The 18,535-nt window shown below is 36.9% G+C and overlaps 1 protein-coding gene across 2 annotated transcripts in view; it reads left to right on the top strand.

Annotated features, from left to right (window-relative positions):
- The window catches only part of LOC121314886 (39S ribosomal protein L13, mitochondrial-like), a 36,758-nt gene that overhangs the window by 6,255 nt on the left and 11,968 nt on the right, over positions 1–18,535 (top strand). The window contains exons 3-6 of one of the 2 annotated variants that reach the window (XM_041248622.1): positions 2,661–2,754; positions 3,653–3,713; positions 7,699–7,785; positions 8,439–8,571. In XM_041248622.1, coding sequence (XP_041104556.1) covers positions 2,661–2,754; positions 3,653–3,713; positions 7,699–7,785; positions 8,439–8,564 — 368 coding nt within the window. In that variant the 3' untranslated portion in view covers positions 8,565–8,571. The remainder of the gene's footprint in view (positions 1–2,660; positions 2,755–3,652; positions 3,714–7,698; positions 7,786–8,438; positions 8,572–18,535) is intronic. The other variant, XM_041248621.1, reaches the window with a different exon arrangement.

Consider the following 18,535-nt stretch of genomic DNA (forward strand, 5'->3'; position numbering starts at 1 on the left):
GATTTACTTTCCTGACACGTTTTATAAAGAAGAGTGAATGATAACTAACGAGAGGTGCCAGTGTTTTATTTGCTATGCTAATAGCAGACAGTGTTGAAAGTTGTTGTTAAAGTACAGTAGTTCTGTTTTGAGTCAACAGTAAATGTCAGGTTGGTTAGAATACCATGTTACAGGTCAAGCATGGATGGCTACATACATGACAAATGGGGGGATTGAAACTGAACACAGCTAAGGAGTATCTTGTCATTTATAATCTATGAATTATAGCAAAAATATAGGCTTAGATTACCAATGCAAATAGCTGTATGACAGTTTGTATAATTTACAGTATCTCTGCAATGTGGTTTTTCATCTTTTCTGAGAAATTGATTGTTGTCAATTGAAATCCAGTTCAAGTTAAACATACAGATCATAGGGTGATTTATGAATTTTTTGTTTTTATAAAACCACAACCATGATCCTGCATTTTGTGAACAGATTAATAAGATCCATACAGTACCTCAGATCTAGTACTACATTGATCAAAAAGCCTGTGCATTTCAGGTTCATTGTTGATTAATGGCAATTTGCCATCCTTCTTACTACTGTAATTGCTGTTGCTACCTCTAGTGTAATTGCTGTTGCTACCTCTAGTATACAATGCACTGTTGCATTTTTTTTTTTTTTTGTTAATTCAGAGTGCGCAATTATCGTACCTCTTGCAGGCGTGTGCCTGAGCTCACTAGGCGCCTGGTCAGTAGATGTGCTGTAGAGCGGTGTGGAGAAACAGTCCCTGCGAGAGCACGGAATCTGCAGCAAATGCGTTTTTAAACACTGTTTCAATTGTATTAATGGTTTGTTTTTATTCCTATGTCCTGGGTCACTATTTCTCTGTGTCAGTGTACTCAAACTATGATGGTTTTCACATCAAAATGTGTATTTAGTTGGAAACACGCTTTGGTGTTTTGGATAGGAACTTTAGAGACAGTATGAGTGAAAGAGTTGTGAAAGGAATGGTGTAGATTCAATTTAAAAATGTATATAAATATTTTTTTTTGTAAAGAACAAATACTTCAGTAAAATATGTTGCAGCTTTGTTATAAAATAGAAGAATCACATCTAAATGATTACATTATTTAAATGTACAGTTTTCTGCAAATACTATAAATTCAAGAAGTAAATTTCTCTCTATTTATTTATTTCTTTTTTAACTTTTTTATATGTATTGCAGTTACAATCGCTAAACCCAGGTGCACTTTATGGTAGTTTATGGAAAGTAGGCCTATTAAAAGATTTATGAGTGAAATACTGCATGTCTGTCATAGGGCCTCATTCACTAAACAGTGGTTACCACAATTAACACGTGGCAGGGAGAAGAAAATGAATTAGAGGTAGCTGTATTCACTAAGCTAATTATATGCACAAATACACACACACTTTATTATAGCATATACAGGGTGATTAGAAAGTAAGTTTACCACATCGACTATGATGCGCTGATGTGGTAAACTTATTATTCACCCTGTATATAAGGGCGCTCGAAAGAAAGGTATGTACTGTTCTGAGTTGGTTACAATGACAGCGATCAAGGAGGACAGAGTGAGGAATCTAAAGTTTACAGACCAGGACCTAAGTGTGGTGGGGAATTATGAAAACTTTTGTTGCTGAGTCAGTGAGAACATTAACTTAAATGAAACATTAAGGACAAAATAAATGCTCTCCATAGGCAGACGGGGGTCTTGACCCAAGTCACTTTTTTTAACATTAGATGCCGTTTGATTGCTTGTATTTATGACTGCACCTCAACTCGCACTCTGTACATTTGTTTATTGGACCTTTATAGTTTCCATAATTCTTTTGTATATTTTAAAGCTGGCCTACTTAAATATCAAACGTACATGGTGACTGTATAAATATATTAACATAGCCGAAATTGTTGCATATGACATAACAGGCACCGACTTGTAGTTTTGGGGGTGGGGGTAAGTGCCCCTGGTATAGTGCATTGTTGACAGATGTTATGCAGAATGCAGCATGCAACAATGAGTGTACATACTTTCCCAGGGCTGTACTGTAGCACACCACCAGATATATCTAAACATCTGAAGCGACTTTTTAAAACTTGAAATATGATTAATAAAATTGAGCATGTAACCATGTATGCTGTGTTGAATATAATCTGCATTCTGGGCTCCAACAATGGTGTGTTGCAGCCAACGTCTGATCCCGTAGCCTGCATTACCTATGACAAGCATTAACAATGTTAGCAAACAATGTTACCATCAGTGCCCTATGAAACACATATGCATTACTTAGAAGCCAACCAGCTTCATATACACCTGCCTCGTAATCTTCATATATCCTGGATTGTCTGAGGATGTACGAGTTGTGTGCTATGCCAGGGTAGCTGATGTCCACATCGAGTCCTCAGTTTCTCATCGCACACCATTTGTACACTAATGGAGTGGTAATGCATCCTATTACGAATGCTATGTTCTCTATCCAGCATTCAGTAGCACCCAATAAATTTGGAAAGACACTTTGTGCATTCTACTGATTTAAGCTGACTAAGTGCGCTATATAATATATATATATATATATATATATATATATATATATATATATATATATATATATATAATATAATATAAAAAATAAAAATCTGTTTTTTTCCTCTGTAGGTGACTGTGGAGACCATGTGGTGGTGATGAACACACGACACATTGCATTCTCAGGGAATAAATGGGAACAGAAAGTATACTCCTCCCACACTGGGTAGGCATTGCATTTTTCTTATTCAGGCACTGACCTTGAGCATCTTGCTTCACTTCTTTCCTGCCTTTCGACGACATAATTGTGAGTGCATGTGCCAGCCACCGCTTGAGAGCAGTACAATAAGAGAGCCTCCTCATTTTATTATTTTAGCTGTTGATCAAATCTTAATGTCCCTGCTCAGTTGTCTGTATTTTTTGGTAAAAGGGTTTTAATGTCAGCCTTATTTGAACCGTTAATTTTATTGACCTGTTATTACCCAGTACTTGCTAGATAATTGACGAGGAATGTTTTTTGTATAATTATTCTTGTTATTCTCACCCTGTGAACAAGACAAAAAAGCAAAAATATATAAATGGGAACAAGGCATCTGCTTTCTTCCAAAATTATATTTTTGCTTAAAACTAACTTTTTTTTTTTTTTTTTTTTTTTCCCCAAGACACAGCTGAGACATTATATTGCAAAACTGTGGGGACAGAAATAAGAAGCTAAGCTTAATTACTATTATTTACACTATAAAATCCACAAATTACAACGTTTTTTCCATGTTCAAATTTATATTATTATTATTTAGTAAAACTTTAGTGTTGGTTTGATCATATACGCTGCCTGGATCAGCCACAGAAGGAATATTTCAGCATTTTACAGTACCTGCGAATCTCCCTGGACTTCAACAAGCAGCTGTTTTGGGGTGCTCCCAGTATAACCACAGATTGTGTGTGCAATAAAGGGTGATTCCCTAGTGCCTTAAAGATTCATCCAGTACAGTAGGTGTCTAATCCTTCTGACAAGGATGGACATGTCCACCAAGAGTTTGAGTGCCAGGAAAAATGTTAACAGTCTTGTAGGATTATCATTTCAAATGTTCGAAAGTTGACTGTTGTGTGTGTGTTATTTGTAGTTATCCAGGTGGATTTAAACAAATGACAGCAGCACAGCTTCACCAGAAGGACCCCACAGCAGTAAGTATTGTGTAGTTTTATTAAAGGGTACATCAGCACTACATGAAAGATAAAACATAAACTATCCCACCTTGCTGTTGCAAATTTATTTGGTCATTGTGTAATAATCTGTATCTACCCAAACCTCTGCATAATGCCACAATGCTATGTCCAAAATCACTGTTGTCCAGCATCTTTTCTGAGCCATGACTTCCGCCTGTACCCTAACATGTACTCTAAAACGTACCAGCGCATGCCCAATGAAGCGTTGTATAAGCTATATTATCTCTGCATGAAAACACACTAGACTGTGTGACACACATGGCCTGTCTAATTTTCCATAAGGAAAATTGTACCCGCTTTTGTTTTGGGTAGTAGACACCTTTCACACTGTATGTTTCATACGCGTGTTGAATTTTGTTGTATTGTTATGATTGTTGCATTCAATAAATTTTTTTTTTTTTTTTTTTTAATTTTAAAAACCCTCTGTGCTGTGTAAGTGGTTGCGGAGAAGAGAAAACCCAAGATGGAGTTGTTCTCATTTCCAACTAATGAAAGGACCTACCCACAATTATACCAGCACTGTGTTATTTCAGTATATGTACCCAAAGTATGAAATATAGCTCTAGGTGATTCGGATTGTTTGCAGAATGGACACGTATCAAATAAACTAGCAAATGAGATTCGGAAACGATGTATTTCCTTTTGGAATGAGGTCTTGGAGGATGATCTGACCTAAAAAAATAAATACTGCATTTTTTCATCCTTCATATTTGGTTTTCATGTGCATTTACATGTGTTCTGTCATTTCCTATCTGGCCACCGTTTGAGTGGGAAAGTCGAATTCGACCACAAATTCCATCTCCTATTCAGTTTCTGATGTTAATACTGTCTGGCATTATTTCAGATGTTCCCTGTGTACTGTCACACTGTTGAATAAATGCCCCCCCCTTCTGACCCCACCATCCCCTCTCGTCTCTCTACCTGTCTGTCTGCTACATCCTCCTGGATGCACTCACCTCAAACTCAACCTCTCTAAATCTGACCTCCTTTTCTTCCCCTCCTCACTTCCCCCTTCTCTGATCTCTATCTCCATTCCTCTGGAATCTACCACGCTGTCTCCCTCCTCAGCCAAGAACCTCGGAGTAACCCTGGACCCTTGCCTCTCCTACTCCCAGCACATCTCCACTCTAGTATACACCTGCCGTTTCTTCCTGGTACAAACATACAAAGAATCCGACCCTTCCTCACCAACTACTCCACACAACTCCTCATCCAGGCTCAGGTACTCTCCCGCCTAGACTATTGCAACTCCCTCCTGACCGGCCTCCCTACGTCCGCCACCCATCTGCTCGCCTGGTGTTCTCTCTGCCTCGCTTCTCCCACGCTACTCCACTGCTCCGCTCACTCCACTGACTCCCGATCACCGCTCGCATCCAGTTCAAGATTATCTCTGATTTTATATTCATTGGTGTCTCTTCAAATACATTTAGAGAAAACATGGTATCTAATCATAATACAATATAAGGTTTATTTCTTCCTCCAAGGCACCGATGTGTCTCTTCCTGCCAAACTACAGTATTTTTGTTCTTTTTCAAGCATGTTTCATGAAGTAATTAAATCAGAAATTTCTCTTAATTGTGGTTAAAGCCTTTTGTCTCATTGTGAGGGTGGGAAATCATCCCGCCTATCTACTGTAGGAATTTGCAAGAATGCACTTTATGTTTGGCAGTCGTGTTAACAAAAAAATCTCTATAGTGAAAAACAATTTAAAAAAATTAGAAACGGTTTTCCATCCCTGAAAAACAAATATACCAGAAAAGGTAGTTTTGGTACACATTTACAATGAAAGTATACAAACAAAACATACACAGGATATTATAAACAAAATGTAAGCTTCTTTGTTTAAAGACTGCTTGGTAGCACTGTGTTTTCTGATTATTTGCACGAATATGATGCCATCTCTTGTGTGTATGCCTTCACAATTACTGTACTATACAGATCTCTGATTCTCTTGTGCGTCACTCTGCAGTTGGCATAGACCAGTGTTCACACCGAACGTGGCAGGGGAAGGTCAGTGAACGGTCTGTTAATTTGTCATGGGTGCAATACCACAATACCTGGAACAATGAACAGCAAACAAAAAAGATAATTGCGATCACCCTGCTCTACCAGAGAAAGAACAAAATGTAAGATCGCTGTGGGTCTAGGACATCCTCAGGAAAGATAAACATACGACGAATATCATCGGCTGATACAGGAGTAATTGTATTATACAACTCTGGAAAATCTGAAATAAGAACCACAAGCTTTTCCTCCGTTTTATTTATTTATTGTATTTTTTCCTCGCAAAGGAGCCTCCTACTTTCCCCGGATTGGCTGCTTGTAATTTGCATCATGGCATGGCAAAAGGTGAAAATATTTTATCTCCTGCGTGATGCTCCACGGTGTCACTTGAGTGCCACAGCACGTGACAATTGCTTTTGCTGCACAGCACTACCACGCCGCATCCAGTGTGAATGAAGTGTGAAATGGTGCTTTTGGCTGATTTACTTTTGCTGAGCCAATATCCTGAAAACACGTAAACTATCCTTGCTGTATAGAGTCTCTGGCAGTTCTCGCTGATAACTTGGCAAAAAAAACTACCGTTCCTCTCAATGTAATGTAAACTTTAAGCTCCACTTGGACTGGTGATTTAGGAGAACACAGGGTTGTCCTGTCTCAACAGCTCACAGTGAAGACTGTCATCAAATCAAACGGGTTGATTTTTTTAAGCACAGTGCTAACTGCCTTTTTTGAACAGATATTCTAAATATCAGTTTACCATCAGCGCCCAAAGCAAAAAGGAGTGTTCAGTTGTACACCATTCATAAATAATTTGCTGCTTGGAATTTCAGCTATTTTATGTAAAGAGTTATGTAAAAAAAAAAAACCCAAAACTCCATTTTGATTTGTAAAATGCAAATCTCCATTCAAAGAACTTGATAGTTTTTACCACTCTTAAATCAGTGTTACGATCAACTTTAATACTTTCAACTTTAGTTGTGTTTTTCACGTAAGGAATGGCACTTTGCATAAGAACCTATTACTATTCTCAATGGTGATAGCAATTGCTCTCACATTGTGTTTTTATTTATTTTTTTTATTTTTTTTAAAGTCTATATTAAATGCTTTCACAGTTTAAGAGCTGCTGTTTAGTTTTAGTTGTGTGCCACTTATGTCTTAATAGAAGAATCACTATGCAGTAGAGGGTGCTGGTGCTTATTGCATATGTCTGTAGCTGGCAATTAGAATTGAATAGCAGCCACTGAAATCATACACAATGGACCTTAACACAGACTTAACACAATATTTGAGTAATTGTAATAAGAACCGCTAAGTATATAGATTTCACTATCTTTTATTAACAACCTTCAGAATTTAGATAACAACAGGGGAGTAATGATTGACTTCAGTTTTTGATTTAAAGAAAGTGAAATTGCCAGAAGTACAGAGTGGTAAAAGGGAGAAAATTCAGTGTTGAAGGCTGTCTTAGAGTGATGGAGGGGTGGGGGGCAATATACATATACTTTTATCCTTTAAAAATATATATCCTCCAAACAGCAAAACATGTTCTAACATGTTTTTTGTTTTTTTTTTTTTGGCAGAGCTATACTATACTTGTATTAATATTATGCAGAGCAGTAATCTCTTGAAAACAAATACGCATAACAGTATTTCCCTTGATACTTAGTATATCACTATTTGCCCTGAAATTATGAATTATAGCTTCAGAACTATCAAAACAATATTAATCTAATTAGCACATATTAGTAATATTGTATGGCTAGGTCAGCCAGATCTGTGTCGAGGCTTATATAGGGTGAAAGCAGGATAAGATTAGGATTTATTTCCATCATATACAGATAAGTTTCTTTTAAACATTGATTGAAATGTCACATGGAATGAAAATGTTTTTCAGATTTGAAGATTAAGCCGTCCTGTGCATTTTTTTTTTTTTTGTTAGATAATCAAGCTTGCAGTCTATGGCATGCTCCCTCGCAATCTAAGCAGAAGAACCATGATGCAAAGGTTACAACTCTTCCCAGATGATGTAAGTCTGCTCATCACATTTCTCATATTGTTTTTTTTTTTTTTTCTCTTATTGCAGTTTTATTTTTGCATTACTTTCTGTTTGTTGTGAATATTAAAGTATATAATCTATTTAAAAATAGAATCTTAATTTTTTTACACTGAATAACTGCAAACCATAAATTCTGAAGTAAAGCTATAGGACACAAAGGCTTACAAAAGTGTTATGGGGTAACACTGGGTTCAACGGTAATTATTTCATTCTTTTTTAGAATTTCTAACAGAAGATTATATAATAATACTGAGACCAGAATGCCCATGGCATCTTATTATTTGCTAATAATGTTAGTGGTGCAACTATCCTTAATGTAGTATTCTAGAAGACAGGCATGTCTCCTTCACCTTCCCATTTGAAAAGTTGTAACTGCTGTGAGAGTAGTTGTTTTATTTATTTGTGTATGATTTATTTTACTGTTTTCATTCATGGTCATTATGGACTCCAAGCATTCTATTTTAAATATATATGTAATAACTGATGTGATGTATGAAAGTTTATGTAGTCCTTCATCAGGTGAGTGATATTAAGAAAGGTTAGAAGCTTGAATATTGTCCTACCTTTCTATGATGCAAGCAATAGATTTATAGGAATGTTGTATTTATTTTTTTTATTTTTAGGTCATACCTGAAGAAATTCTTAACAACTTAACAGAAGAACTTCCTCAGCCCAGAAACGTACCCAGAAGACTGAATGAATACACACAAGAGGAGATTGAAGCCTTCCCCAGTCTATGGACTCCGTAAGTGTTAGGTGACTTTCCAATTTACAACAGGATTTATTACTGTTTAAATCACTGTGATGGAGTTATTTTAACTTTGAAGATACTAGTTTTGGTTCACTGCAGTGAAACTATTCAAGTTCAGTACTCTGTAGTTTGGTTCTCTGTTTACTTCAGTAAGTTGCAGTGATTTACAGTTTTAAAATGTATACAGTTTGGGATGGTATGCCTTGTGCAGTTGGAGCAGGGGTTGATTTGGAAAAAAATGTATTGCTTATTCTGCGTTGTATGAAACTTAGCTACATTTGTTATAATGAAGCAAGAAGGTTAAACTGGCTAGTTTCCAACTCTTCCAAAATAATGTGCTGAGACGGTATGAGACACAAGGGCTTTCAGAGATGACTGCCAATTACATTTACAATTCTTGTCACAGCACAGTGATTTGATTGCCAGGATCTATTTTTGTCCTTTTAAATTGAATTAAATCAGGCTGTTGACCATAAATAATGTATCAGCAAAATCATAACCTTTCTCTTGTTTTTCAATGTGTTAGCACTGGAAGCTATCATCACTACTGCTGTTACCATTTACATCCTGTTTCAGTTATACAGTTTGTATTCTGATTTTAAAGGGAACACTAGCGTAGCATACAAACATTCACTGCTTTGAATAAGTGCATTTAATTGAGTGGATTCTAACCATTACAAGAGTTTTATCAAAGGCTTCAGTGTAATTCTGATTAATTATATGAATCATGTATGAATTGTGATATAACAAACATGTATAACCTTCAGAAGTACTTGTCGGTTAATATACAAACAGGTGAAAACTGATTGAGATAGCAGGTGATAACTGCTCGAAAGATCTATCATATTTGAACTTACGATCTCACTTTACATCCTTACATTTTGGTTTCAGAAAACCACAGGGAATAATGTGTACAGGTCAGTTCAAGTGTAAATAGCCTATGATTGATAACAACGGCATATATTTTACAGGAATCAGTATACCAGAAATGGAAGTTTTAAGTAACACATGTTTAAATATGTTAAAACTGTTTTTATAAACAATATGGGGCTGTAGAAATTAACTGGAGATTAAATATATTTGATTATGCATGGATTACTGGCATGAATAGACAACAGTTTAACCCACTGAACCATCCAACTTGATAGAAATCTTTTTTTTTTTTAAACTAATGAGCAGTATTAAACTTGGCCAAAACAATAGCATCTGTTGATTTTATTACATGCAAAAATGATGTAGATTAATGTCTAATGTTGTTGTTATACCAATTGTTAAGAACATAAGAACATAAGAAAGTTTACAAACGAGAGGAGGCCATTCGGCCCATCTTGCTCGTTTGGTTGTTAGTAGCTTATTGATCCCAAAATCTCATCAAGCAGCTTCTTGAAGGATCCCAGGGTGTCAGCTTCAACAACATTACTGGGGAGTTGATTCCAGACCCTCACAATTCTCTGTGTAAAAAAGTGTCTCCTATTTTCTGTTCTGAATGCCCCTTTTTCTAAACTCCATTTGTGACCCCTGGTCCTTGTTTCTTTTTTCAGGCTGAAAAAGTCCCTTGGGTCGACACTGTCAATACCTTTTAGAATTTTGAATGCTTGAATTAGGTCGCCACGTAGTCTTCTTTGTTCAAGACTGAACAGATTCAATTCTTTTAGCCTGTCTGCATATGACATGCCTTTTAAGCCCGGAATAATTCTGGTCGCTCTTCTTTGCACTCTTTCTAGAGCAGCAATATCTTTTTTATAGCGAGGTGACCAGAACTGAACACAATATTCAAGATGAGGTCTTACTAGTGCATTGTACAGTTTTAACATTACTTCCCTTGATTTAAATTCAACACTTTTCACAATGTATCCAAGCATCTTGTTAGCCTTTTTTATAGCTTCCCCACATTGCCTAGATGAAGACATTTCTGAGTCAACAAAAACTCCTAGGTCTTTTTCATAGATTCCTTCTCCAATTTCAGTATCTCCCATATGATATTTATAATGCACATTTTTATTTCCTGCGTGCAGTACCTTACACTTTTCTCTATTAAATGTCATTTGCCATGTGTCTGCCCAGTTCTGAATCTTGTCTAGATCATTTTGAATGACCTTTGCTGCTGCAACAGTGTTTGCCACTCCTCCTACTTTTGTGTCATCTGCAAATTTAACAAGTTTGCTTACTATACCAAAATCTAAATCATTAATGTAGATTAGGAATAGCAGAGGACCTAATACTGATCCCTGTGGTACACCGCTGGTTACCACACTCCATTCTGAGGTTTTTCCTCTAATCAGTACTTTCTGTTTTCTACATGTTAACCACTCCCTAATCCATGTACATGTGTTTCCTTGAATCCCAACTGCGTTCAGTTTGAGAATTAATCTTTTGTGCGGGACTTTGTCAAAAGCTTTCTGGAAATCTAAATAAACCATGTCATATGCTTTGCAATTATCCATTATCGATGTTGCATCCTCAAAAAAATCAAGCAGGTTAGTTAGACACGATCTCCCTTTCCTAAAACCATGTTGACTGTCTCCCAGGACCCTGTTACCATATAGGTAATTTTCCATTTTGGATCTTATTATAGTTTCCATAAGTTTGCATATAATAGAAGTCAGGCTTACTGGTCTGTAGTTACCTGGTTCAGTTTTGTTTCCCTTTTTGTGGATCGGTATTACGTTTGCAATTTTCCAGTCTGTCGGTACCACCCCTGTGTCAAGAGACTGCTGCATGATCTTGGTTAGCGGTTTGTAAATTACTTCTTTCATTTCTTTGAGTACTACTGGGAGGATCTCATCCAGCCCAGGGGATTTGTTTATTTTAAGAGCTCCTAGTCCCTTTAACACTTCTGCCTCAGTTATGCTAAAGTTATTTAAAACTGGATAGGAACTGGATGACATGTGGGGCATGTTGTCAGTATCTTCCTTTGTAAAAACTTGTGAAAAGTAATCATTTAACATATTTGCTATTTTTTTTTCTTCATCTACGATTTTGCCATTTGTATCTCTTAAACATTTAATCTCCTCTTTGAATGTTCTCTTGCTGTTGTAATATTGGAAAAAACATTTTGGAATTGGTTTTAGCTCCCTTAGCAATGTTTATTTCTATTTCTCTCTTGGCCTTTCTAACTTCCTTTTTGACTTGCGTTTGCAGTTCTGTGTACTCTTTCTGCGTACTTTCTTTTTGGTCCTTTTTTAATGCTCTGTAAAGTGCCTTTTTTCGCTGAATATTTTTTTTTAATTGATCTATTAAACCATTTTGGCAATTTAGTTTTACATTTAGATTTGTCTACTTTAGGGATATAATTGTTTTGTGCCTCTAGTACTACATTTTTGAAGAACAACCATCCTTCTTCTGTGGGTGTTTTCTCTATTTTACTCCAATCTACTTCTGTTAGTCTCTGTTTCATACCTTCATAGTTTGCTTTTCTAAAATTGTAAACCTTAGCTTTAGTCATTTCTTTTGGGGATTTAAAAAACACTTCAAATGAGACCATGTTGTGGTCTGAGTTTGCCAGTGGTTCTCTGACCTCTGTTTTAGTTATTCTATCTTCGTTATTTGAAAAGACTAAATCAAGGCATGCCTCCCCTCTAGTGGGTGCCTTCACAAATTGTGTTAGGAAGCAGTCATTTGTCATTTCCACCATTTCTATTTCATCCTTCGCGCTACCCACCGGGTTTTCCCATTTTATTTGGGGGAAGTTGAAATCCCCCATTAGTATGGCTTCTCCTTTGCTACACACATTTCTAATGTCATTGTATAACAGATTATTTTGCTCACCGTCTGAATCTGGCGGTCTATAGCATGCTCCTATTATTATGCCTTTTGAATTTTTGTCCGTTATTCTGACCCATATTGATTCGGTTTTATTTTCTTTGTCCAGGTTTAACACCTGGGCTTCAAGACTGTTTCTTATGTATAGCGCTACCCCTCCTCCTCTTCTGTCCTGCCTGTCTTTCCTATACAGTGTATACCCACAAATATTATATTCGTCCCCATCACTCTCAGACAACCAAGTTTCTGTAACACCTATCACATCATAGTTACCTGTTAGTGCAGTAGCTTCAAGTTCTAGAATTTTGTTTCTGATACTTCTAGCATTTAGATAAATACATTTAATGGTTGTCTTACCTGAGTTGTTGTTCTTGTTTTGATGCGGTCTCCCTTCTGTTTTTTTGTTGATTTCTCCCCCCTTCCTTTCTAGTTTAAATGCTTCCGAACCTGCTCGAGGATCTTTTCTCCGAGTAGACTAGTTCCCTTGTTATTTAAATGCAGTCCATCCCGTCTATACAGATAGTCCTCGTTGTAGAATGTGGTCCAATGATCAAGATAGGTGAAGCCTTCCCGTGTGCACCACGTCTTCAGCCATGTGTTTTGATTAATTATTTCCAGCTGTCCATATGGTCCTTTGCAAGGTGCGGGTAGTATACCAGAAAATACCACAGTTTTGGTTTTCTCTTTTAATTTCCTTCCTAGCTCTCTGAATTTGTTTTGCAGGGATTTTGGTCTGTCTCTTCCAATGTTGTTTGTACCAATGTGGACGACTACTACCGGGTCGTCTCCTGTTCGTTCCAGGAGCCTGTCCACGTTCTCAGTGATGTGCTTGACCGAGGCTCCCGGAAGGCAGCACACTGTTGTAGTAAGGGGGTCCAAACTGCGAATTGAACTTGCTGTGTTTCTCAATATGGAGTCCCCAACAATCATGACCTCCCTTCTTTTTGCTGTCTGGTCACCACTGTCAATAGGGTCCTGGATGTTGTTCCTTTCATTCTCTTGTTGGTTCTGCTCATCAAAATTCTGAAGTGACTCAAATCTGTTGGTTGTTTTGATTTCTGGTGGTTGTGTTTGACGAAGTTTCTTTTTTTCCCTGCTTCTGCCTACCTGAACCCAGCTGTTCTGACCTTCTATCTCCCTGGTGGCTTTCAGTCTGTTAGGGGTGATGCAGACTTCCATTGTTGACCCAATGAAAATTTTGGTTTTCAGATAGATAACATATACAGTACAACAAACACCAATTGAAAAGCAATTGATACAAAGGACATGTTTTATGCAGCATTGACATTAAATAATTAAATATTGATTATTTTATTTTTACTTTTAAAAAGCTGCTGCAATCATGGGATATATAAGAAATGTAGAAACATGTACATCTACAGAATTTATTACTGTGTTTTAAAAATGAATTTGTTGATTGACAACGAGCCTACTAAAGTATGAATAGTATTTATTGAAAGTACTCATGACTTCAAGGTAATGCTGCATTTTATAATAATGGCCAAAATAAATTTTACTCACTTAGGGCTCTATGCACTAATATTACTTGCGTGTTTGTAAATACTGCAAATTCATAGCCTCCTTCCTTCGTAGAATATTTGCATGCAATGTATTAAACAGTTCTTTTTCATGAACTACCGTAATATCACTGCAAGTTTACGAACAGCATATATTAATGCTTATTATAGAGGAGAGATCGGAATTTGCATCTCATTATAAATAGATTTGCAACAGCTAAAGTCAAGATTTAGAACTTCCTTCTAGCAAAGATAAATGAGTGGTCTAGTGAACAGGAAGAGGTAGTAGGCAAATATAATCGGATTGTGCTATGGCTTCTGTAGACTCCAAAAGATATAAGTAACAAAATAAATTCAGTGCCTGAGCTAGGATTTACTGTGAAGTAAACCCCTGTGGTTTCTTCAACAAAACATATTCTCACAAGACAGTAATCAATCAAGAAACAGTATATCCAGACATTTTATTAAATCAAGTATGTTGTATGATTAATCAGTGTGATTAATAACTCAATTTAGTTAATATTGAAACATATTAATATCTTCAAATTGGTCACAGAACTTATTAATGAAAGGCATCCACGGGATTTTTAAATGAATGTTATCAGGTACAAAAGTTAGTATAAAAATGTTTATATAAAAAAAAAAAAAAAAAAAGCCTAGCCTGCAGTCAAATGCATTCATTACAACTCAAGCGAAAACATAATTCGATGACACTCTTAACAAATTAATATCGCACAAGCATGTTAATTTATGAATATCGCAGAAAACTTTTGTTTGAGTCTATATATATTTTAGTTGTGTAAAGGAAAAAATTACAGTACACATGGTAGCTTTGAAGTGGCTGCATGGCAGGCGTGCAGAGTGAAAAGAGGAGGACGACTGACGGTGCACTTTTCGGAGGACTGGTGTGTCCGTCTTCATCTCTCCTGAGTCAGCACGGGGTGGCAGTGGTGAGCCGGGTTGAAATAAATAAAAAATAATTGGGCATTTCAAATTGGGGAGAAAATCAGAAAAATAATTGTCGATTCCAAATTTTAAAAAAAAAGAAAATAATTTGTTTAAACAGTACCCAAAAGAGGGAGGTGTAGCATGCAAGGTATATTTCTCTTTGGACTAGTTTAAGTTGTAATAATAAAATACCTTATTTGAATTCAAGTCATGTAGAACCCAGCTCTATTGGAATAATCAGACTAGACAACCTCTCTAGTGAATACAAAGGAACAGTTATTAGAATTAAAGCGAAATAAAGGAAAATTAAAGGTGCAACAACTAAGCCTAAAATAATACAGAAAGGAAGAATGAACTAAACTAAACACTACAAAAAAGAAAATATAACGACACCCCACTCCCGCTAGTTGATTAGCAATCCAACTCAATCTATGGGAGATTCCTTTAAAGGTTACAACTGCATTCCTGACAGCTATTTAAGACAAATGTTACTCTTAATAGGGGTATCGTTATTAACACAAATATTCACTTTCATTAATATTTGATAATCAAAGTTCATAAGAGTTAAAACACTAATTATTGAATACTTAGCAGACGTTCGCTGCCTCCCAACTGTTCCGTGTCTTCCACAATACAGGCGCTCGAAGGCTCTCCTGGCTTCTTTGCGTTTCACTTCCACTTCAGAGTACGAAAGAAATGTCTTTGCAAAAACAAGAGTCATTAACTATTTAGCTATTCCACTGAAACAGCAATTCCTCCACCAATATGTGCACTCTTCGTCTGGTTATGTCTGGGATATTCCACCGCAAAACTCCAGTACTGCTAGCTCAATAAACTGAATATATTTCAATTTATGCCGACTTCGAGTGGTCATCTAACTCTTTCTCCGGTGATCAATCGGGGCTAAGTTAGACATTTGATAACAAGTACGTAGACGTCTTGCGCAGCAGACTCCCACACCAAGGCACACACTAGAGTAGTTATCTTATATCACAGTTTCCAAAAACGTTATCTCTGCATATATCCACGTGGAGTGTTTCCCATTGGTTGTTCTCGTTCCTAGATGGCCCCTTGTTCTCTATTGGTCCACTGTTTCTCCCCTGTCCGCTGTATTTATGAGGGGTACTGTTCTCTGTCCGAGGTGTCTAAGCACCCAAAACTGTCTAGCTTGTGGCGCCAAAGGATTCATTCAGTGATGGTGCAGATAAGCCATTTGTTCAGTATTTAGTTTATATCTCTTTTTAAAAGCATTTTTTGTCAATGGGGGACTTTTTGACCAGAAACCAAGTAGACACAGAGAATGGCTTATGACCCCCACTTTTGTATATTTCAATTATATTAATTTCATACACAGAATGATATTATGACCCACTCTGACGCTACAGAGGGGAGGATTAAACAAATCCTAAGCAGAAATCATCTTGTTGATTAACAGTATACAGCCCGTTACAGTCCTAAAAGCTCTCTGGCAAACTCCGCTGGTAAATTAAAGTATGCACTTCAAGCTGCACTGCACCATAACAGCGGTATATGCGAGTTTACTGCGGTGTCAGGAACGTTTTCCATGGAGCCCACTGTAATAACAGCTTTTGAAAGTTTGTTATTTCGTTGTCTTTGTAGAATTGACGGGATATTAATTGTGTGTGGTTTGTTGGCCATGTGGCTTTTAAGAACAGGTTACTGTTTGTTGAACACGGCCAGGTCAAATGTCACTTCTAATGAGAAGGGCTTAAAAAGAATGTTTCCTGTGTAGCTGCACTAAATGTGATTCATTTGGGTAAGTTTAATGCTTTCTTGAGTAGTACATCCCAAAACAGTCACCTGGAAGATTTATTAACTTTATATAAAGGTGAGGGCATCTTCTTCATGTGTTACTACCTGTATGAACAAGATGTTTGCATGTCTTCCCCCAACCAGATAATACAAAAGAAAATAAAGGATTGCCTTTTTTTCTCCACATCATTTGCTTATTAAATACTTTGTGTATAGTTAAGGGTCTTGTCTGATACGTAGCCTGTAACGTGGCAACCTTCTGACACTTTTGAAAACTATATTTGGCATTGCACTTTTAGGATGTACATATGGAATCTTTTTTATTTTTTTAAATGTGGCTTTCTCTGTGGTTTAACATGAAATCTTTGCTGGAAGACGAGGCTCAACAGTTAGCACGGTTTTCATTTTCTGTTTTTGGCAGTGACCGTGAACAGTTTTTTCTGCAAAGACATTCTTGTAGAAAATTGCACTACAAATTTTTCCTTTTTTTTTTTTTTTTTTTTTACAACATGTGCTTTCAGATGTGTGCGTATGCAGTACAGATAATTAGAATAGAGTTGGCAAGTGATGACATGAAAATGGATGGGGGTTTGGTTCTTGTGGGTGATTGGCAGTTCCAAATACTGATTCCAAATATGATTTCTAACTGATTGTCAAGCCAAAATCTCATAAAAGGTCAGTGGTAAGACAAATAAAAAGTTTTTATAAAAGCACCACTTTAAGTGTGTCCTCCGCAAGTTCAAATAAAAGCCAGATGATATATAACATGTTGGATTTTTAAATGACCTGGTTTAGCATGCTGTATGTACAAATAGGTATTCCAGTGCTTGAGTAAATGGTAGGGTTTGTTTTTTTTTTTTTTTTTTTTTTTACATCCAAAGAAATGGGAAGCAGCAGTTTTTTTTCTTCTATTTGTTATAAAGCAATTTCCTATAAGGATGTGTTGCATGTCATATTCTACTTTACTTTAATGTCAAGAGTAGAAAGCCCTTGTGAATTAAGTGTTTAGTGGCCTCCACCTGTGTTAAATTGTAGTGATTCACATGATTTCAGGATATATTCAGCAGTTCCTGTAGGTTCCCTTTGCTGGGTAGTGCATTTCAAAGCAAAGACTCAACCATGAGCACCAAGGTGCTTTCAAAAGAACGCCGGTTGACAAAGTTGTTGAAAGGCACAGATCAGGGGATGGGTATAAAAAAAAATATCAAAGGCATTGAATATCCCTTTGAGCACAGTCAAGATAATTATTAAAAAGTGGAAGGTGTATGGCACCACTAAGACCCTGCCATAGATCAGGCTGTCCTTCCAAACTGGATGACTGAGCAAGAATGAGACTGATCAGAGAGGCTACCAATAGGCCAATGTCAACTTTACAAGAGCTACAGGCTTTTACGGCCAAGACTAGTCAAAGTGTGCATGTGACAATGATATCCCAAGCACTCCACAAACCTGGCCAGTATGGTAGAATGGGAAGAAGGAAGCAATTACTCAAAAAAGCCCACCTTGAATCTCGTTTGAAGTATACAGAAAAACACTTGGGAGATTCGGTAGCCATGTCGCAAAAAGTTTTGTGGTCTGACGAAACTAAAATTGAACTTTTTGGCCTAAATGCAAAGCGTTATGTTTGGCGCAAACCCAAAGAACACCATCCCTACTGTGAAGCATGTTGGTGGCAGCATCATGTTGTGGGGATGTTTTTCATCGGCAGGGACTGGGGCACTTGTCAGGATAGAAGGGAAAAAGAATGGAGCAAAGTACAGAGAAGTCATTGAGGAAAACCTGATGCCCTCTGCAAGAAAGCTGAAACTGGGATGGAAATTCACCTTTCAACCTGACAACGACCCAAAGCACACAGCCAAAGCTGCACTTGAGTAAATGTCCTTGAGTCGCCCAGTCAGAGTCCCAACCTAAATCGAATTGAAAATTTGTGGCATGACTTGAAGATTGCTGTCCATCAACACTCCCCAAG

Source organism: Polyodon spathula, chromosome 4 (assembly GCF_017654505.1).
Source record: "Polyodon spathula isolate WHYD16114869_AA chromosome 4, ASM1765450v1, whole genome shotgun sequence".
In the NCBI taxonomy this organism is placed as follows: domain Eukaryota; kingdom Metazoa; phylum Chordata; class Actinopteri; order Acipenseriformes; family Polyodontidae; genus Polyodon; species Polyodon spathula.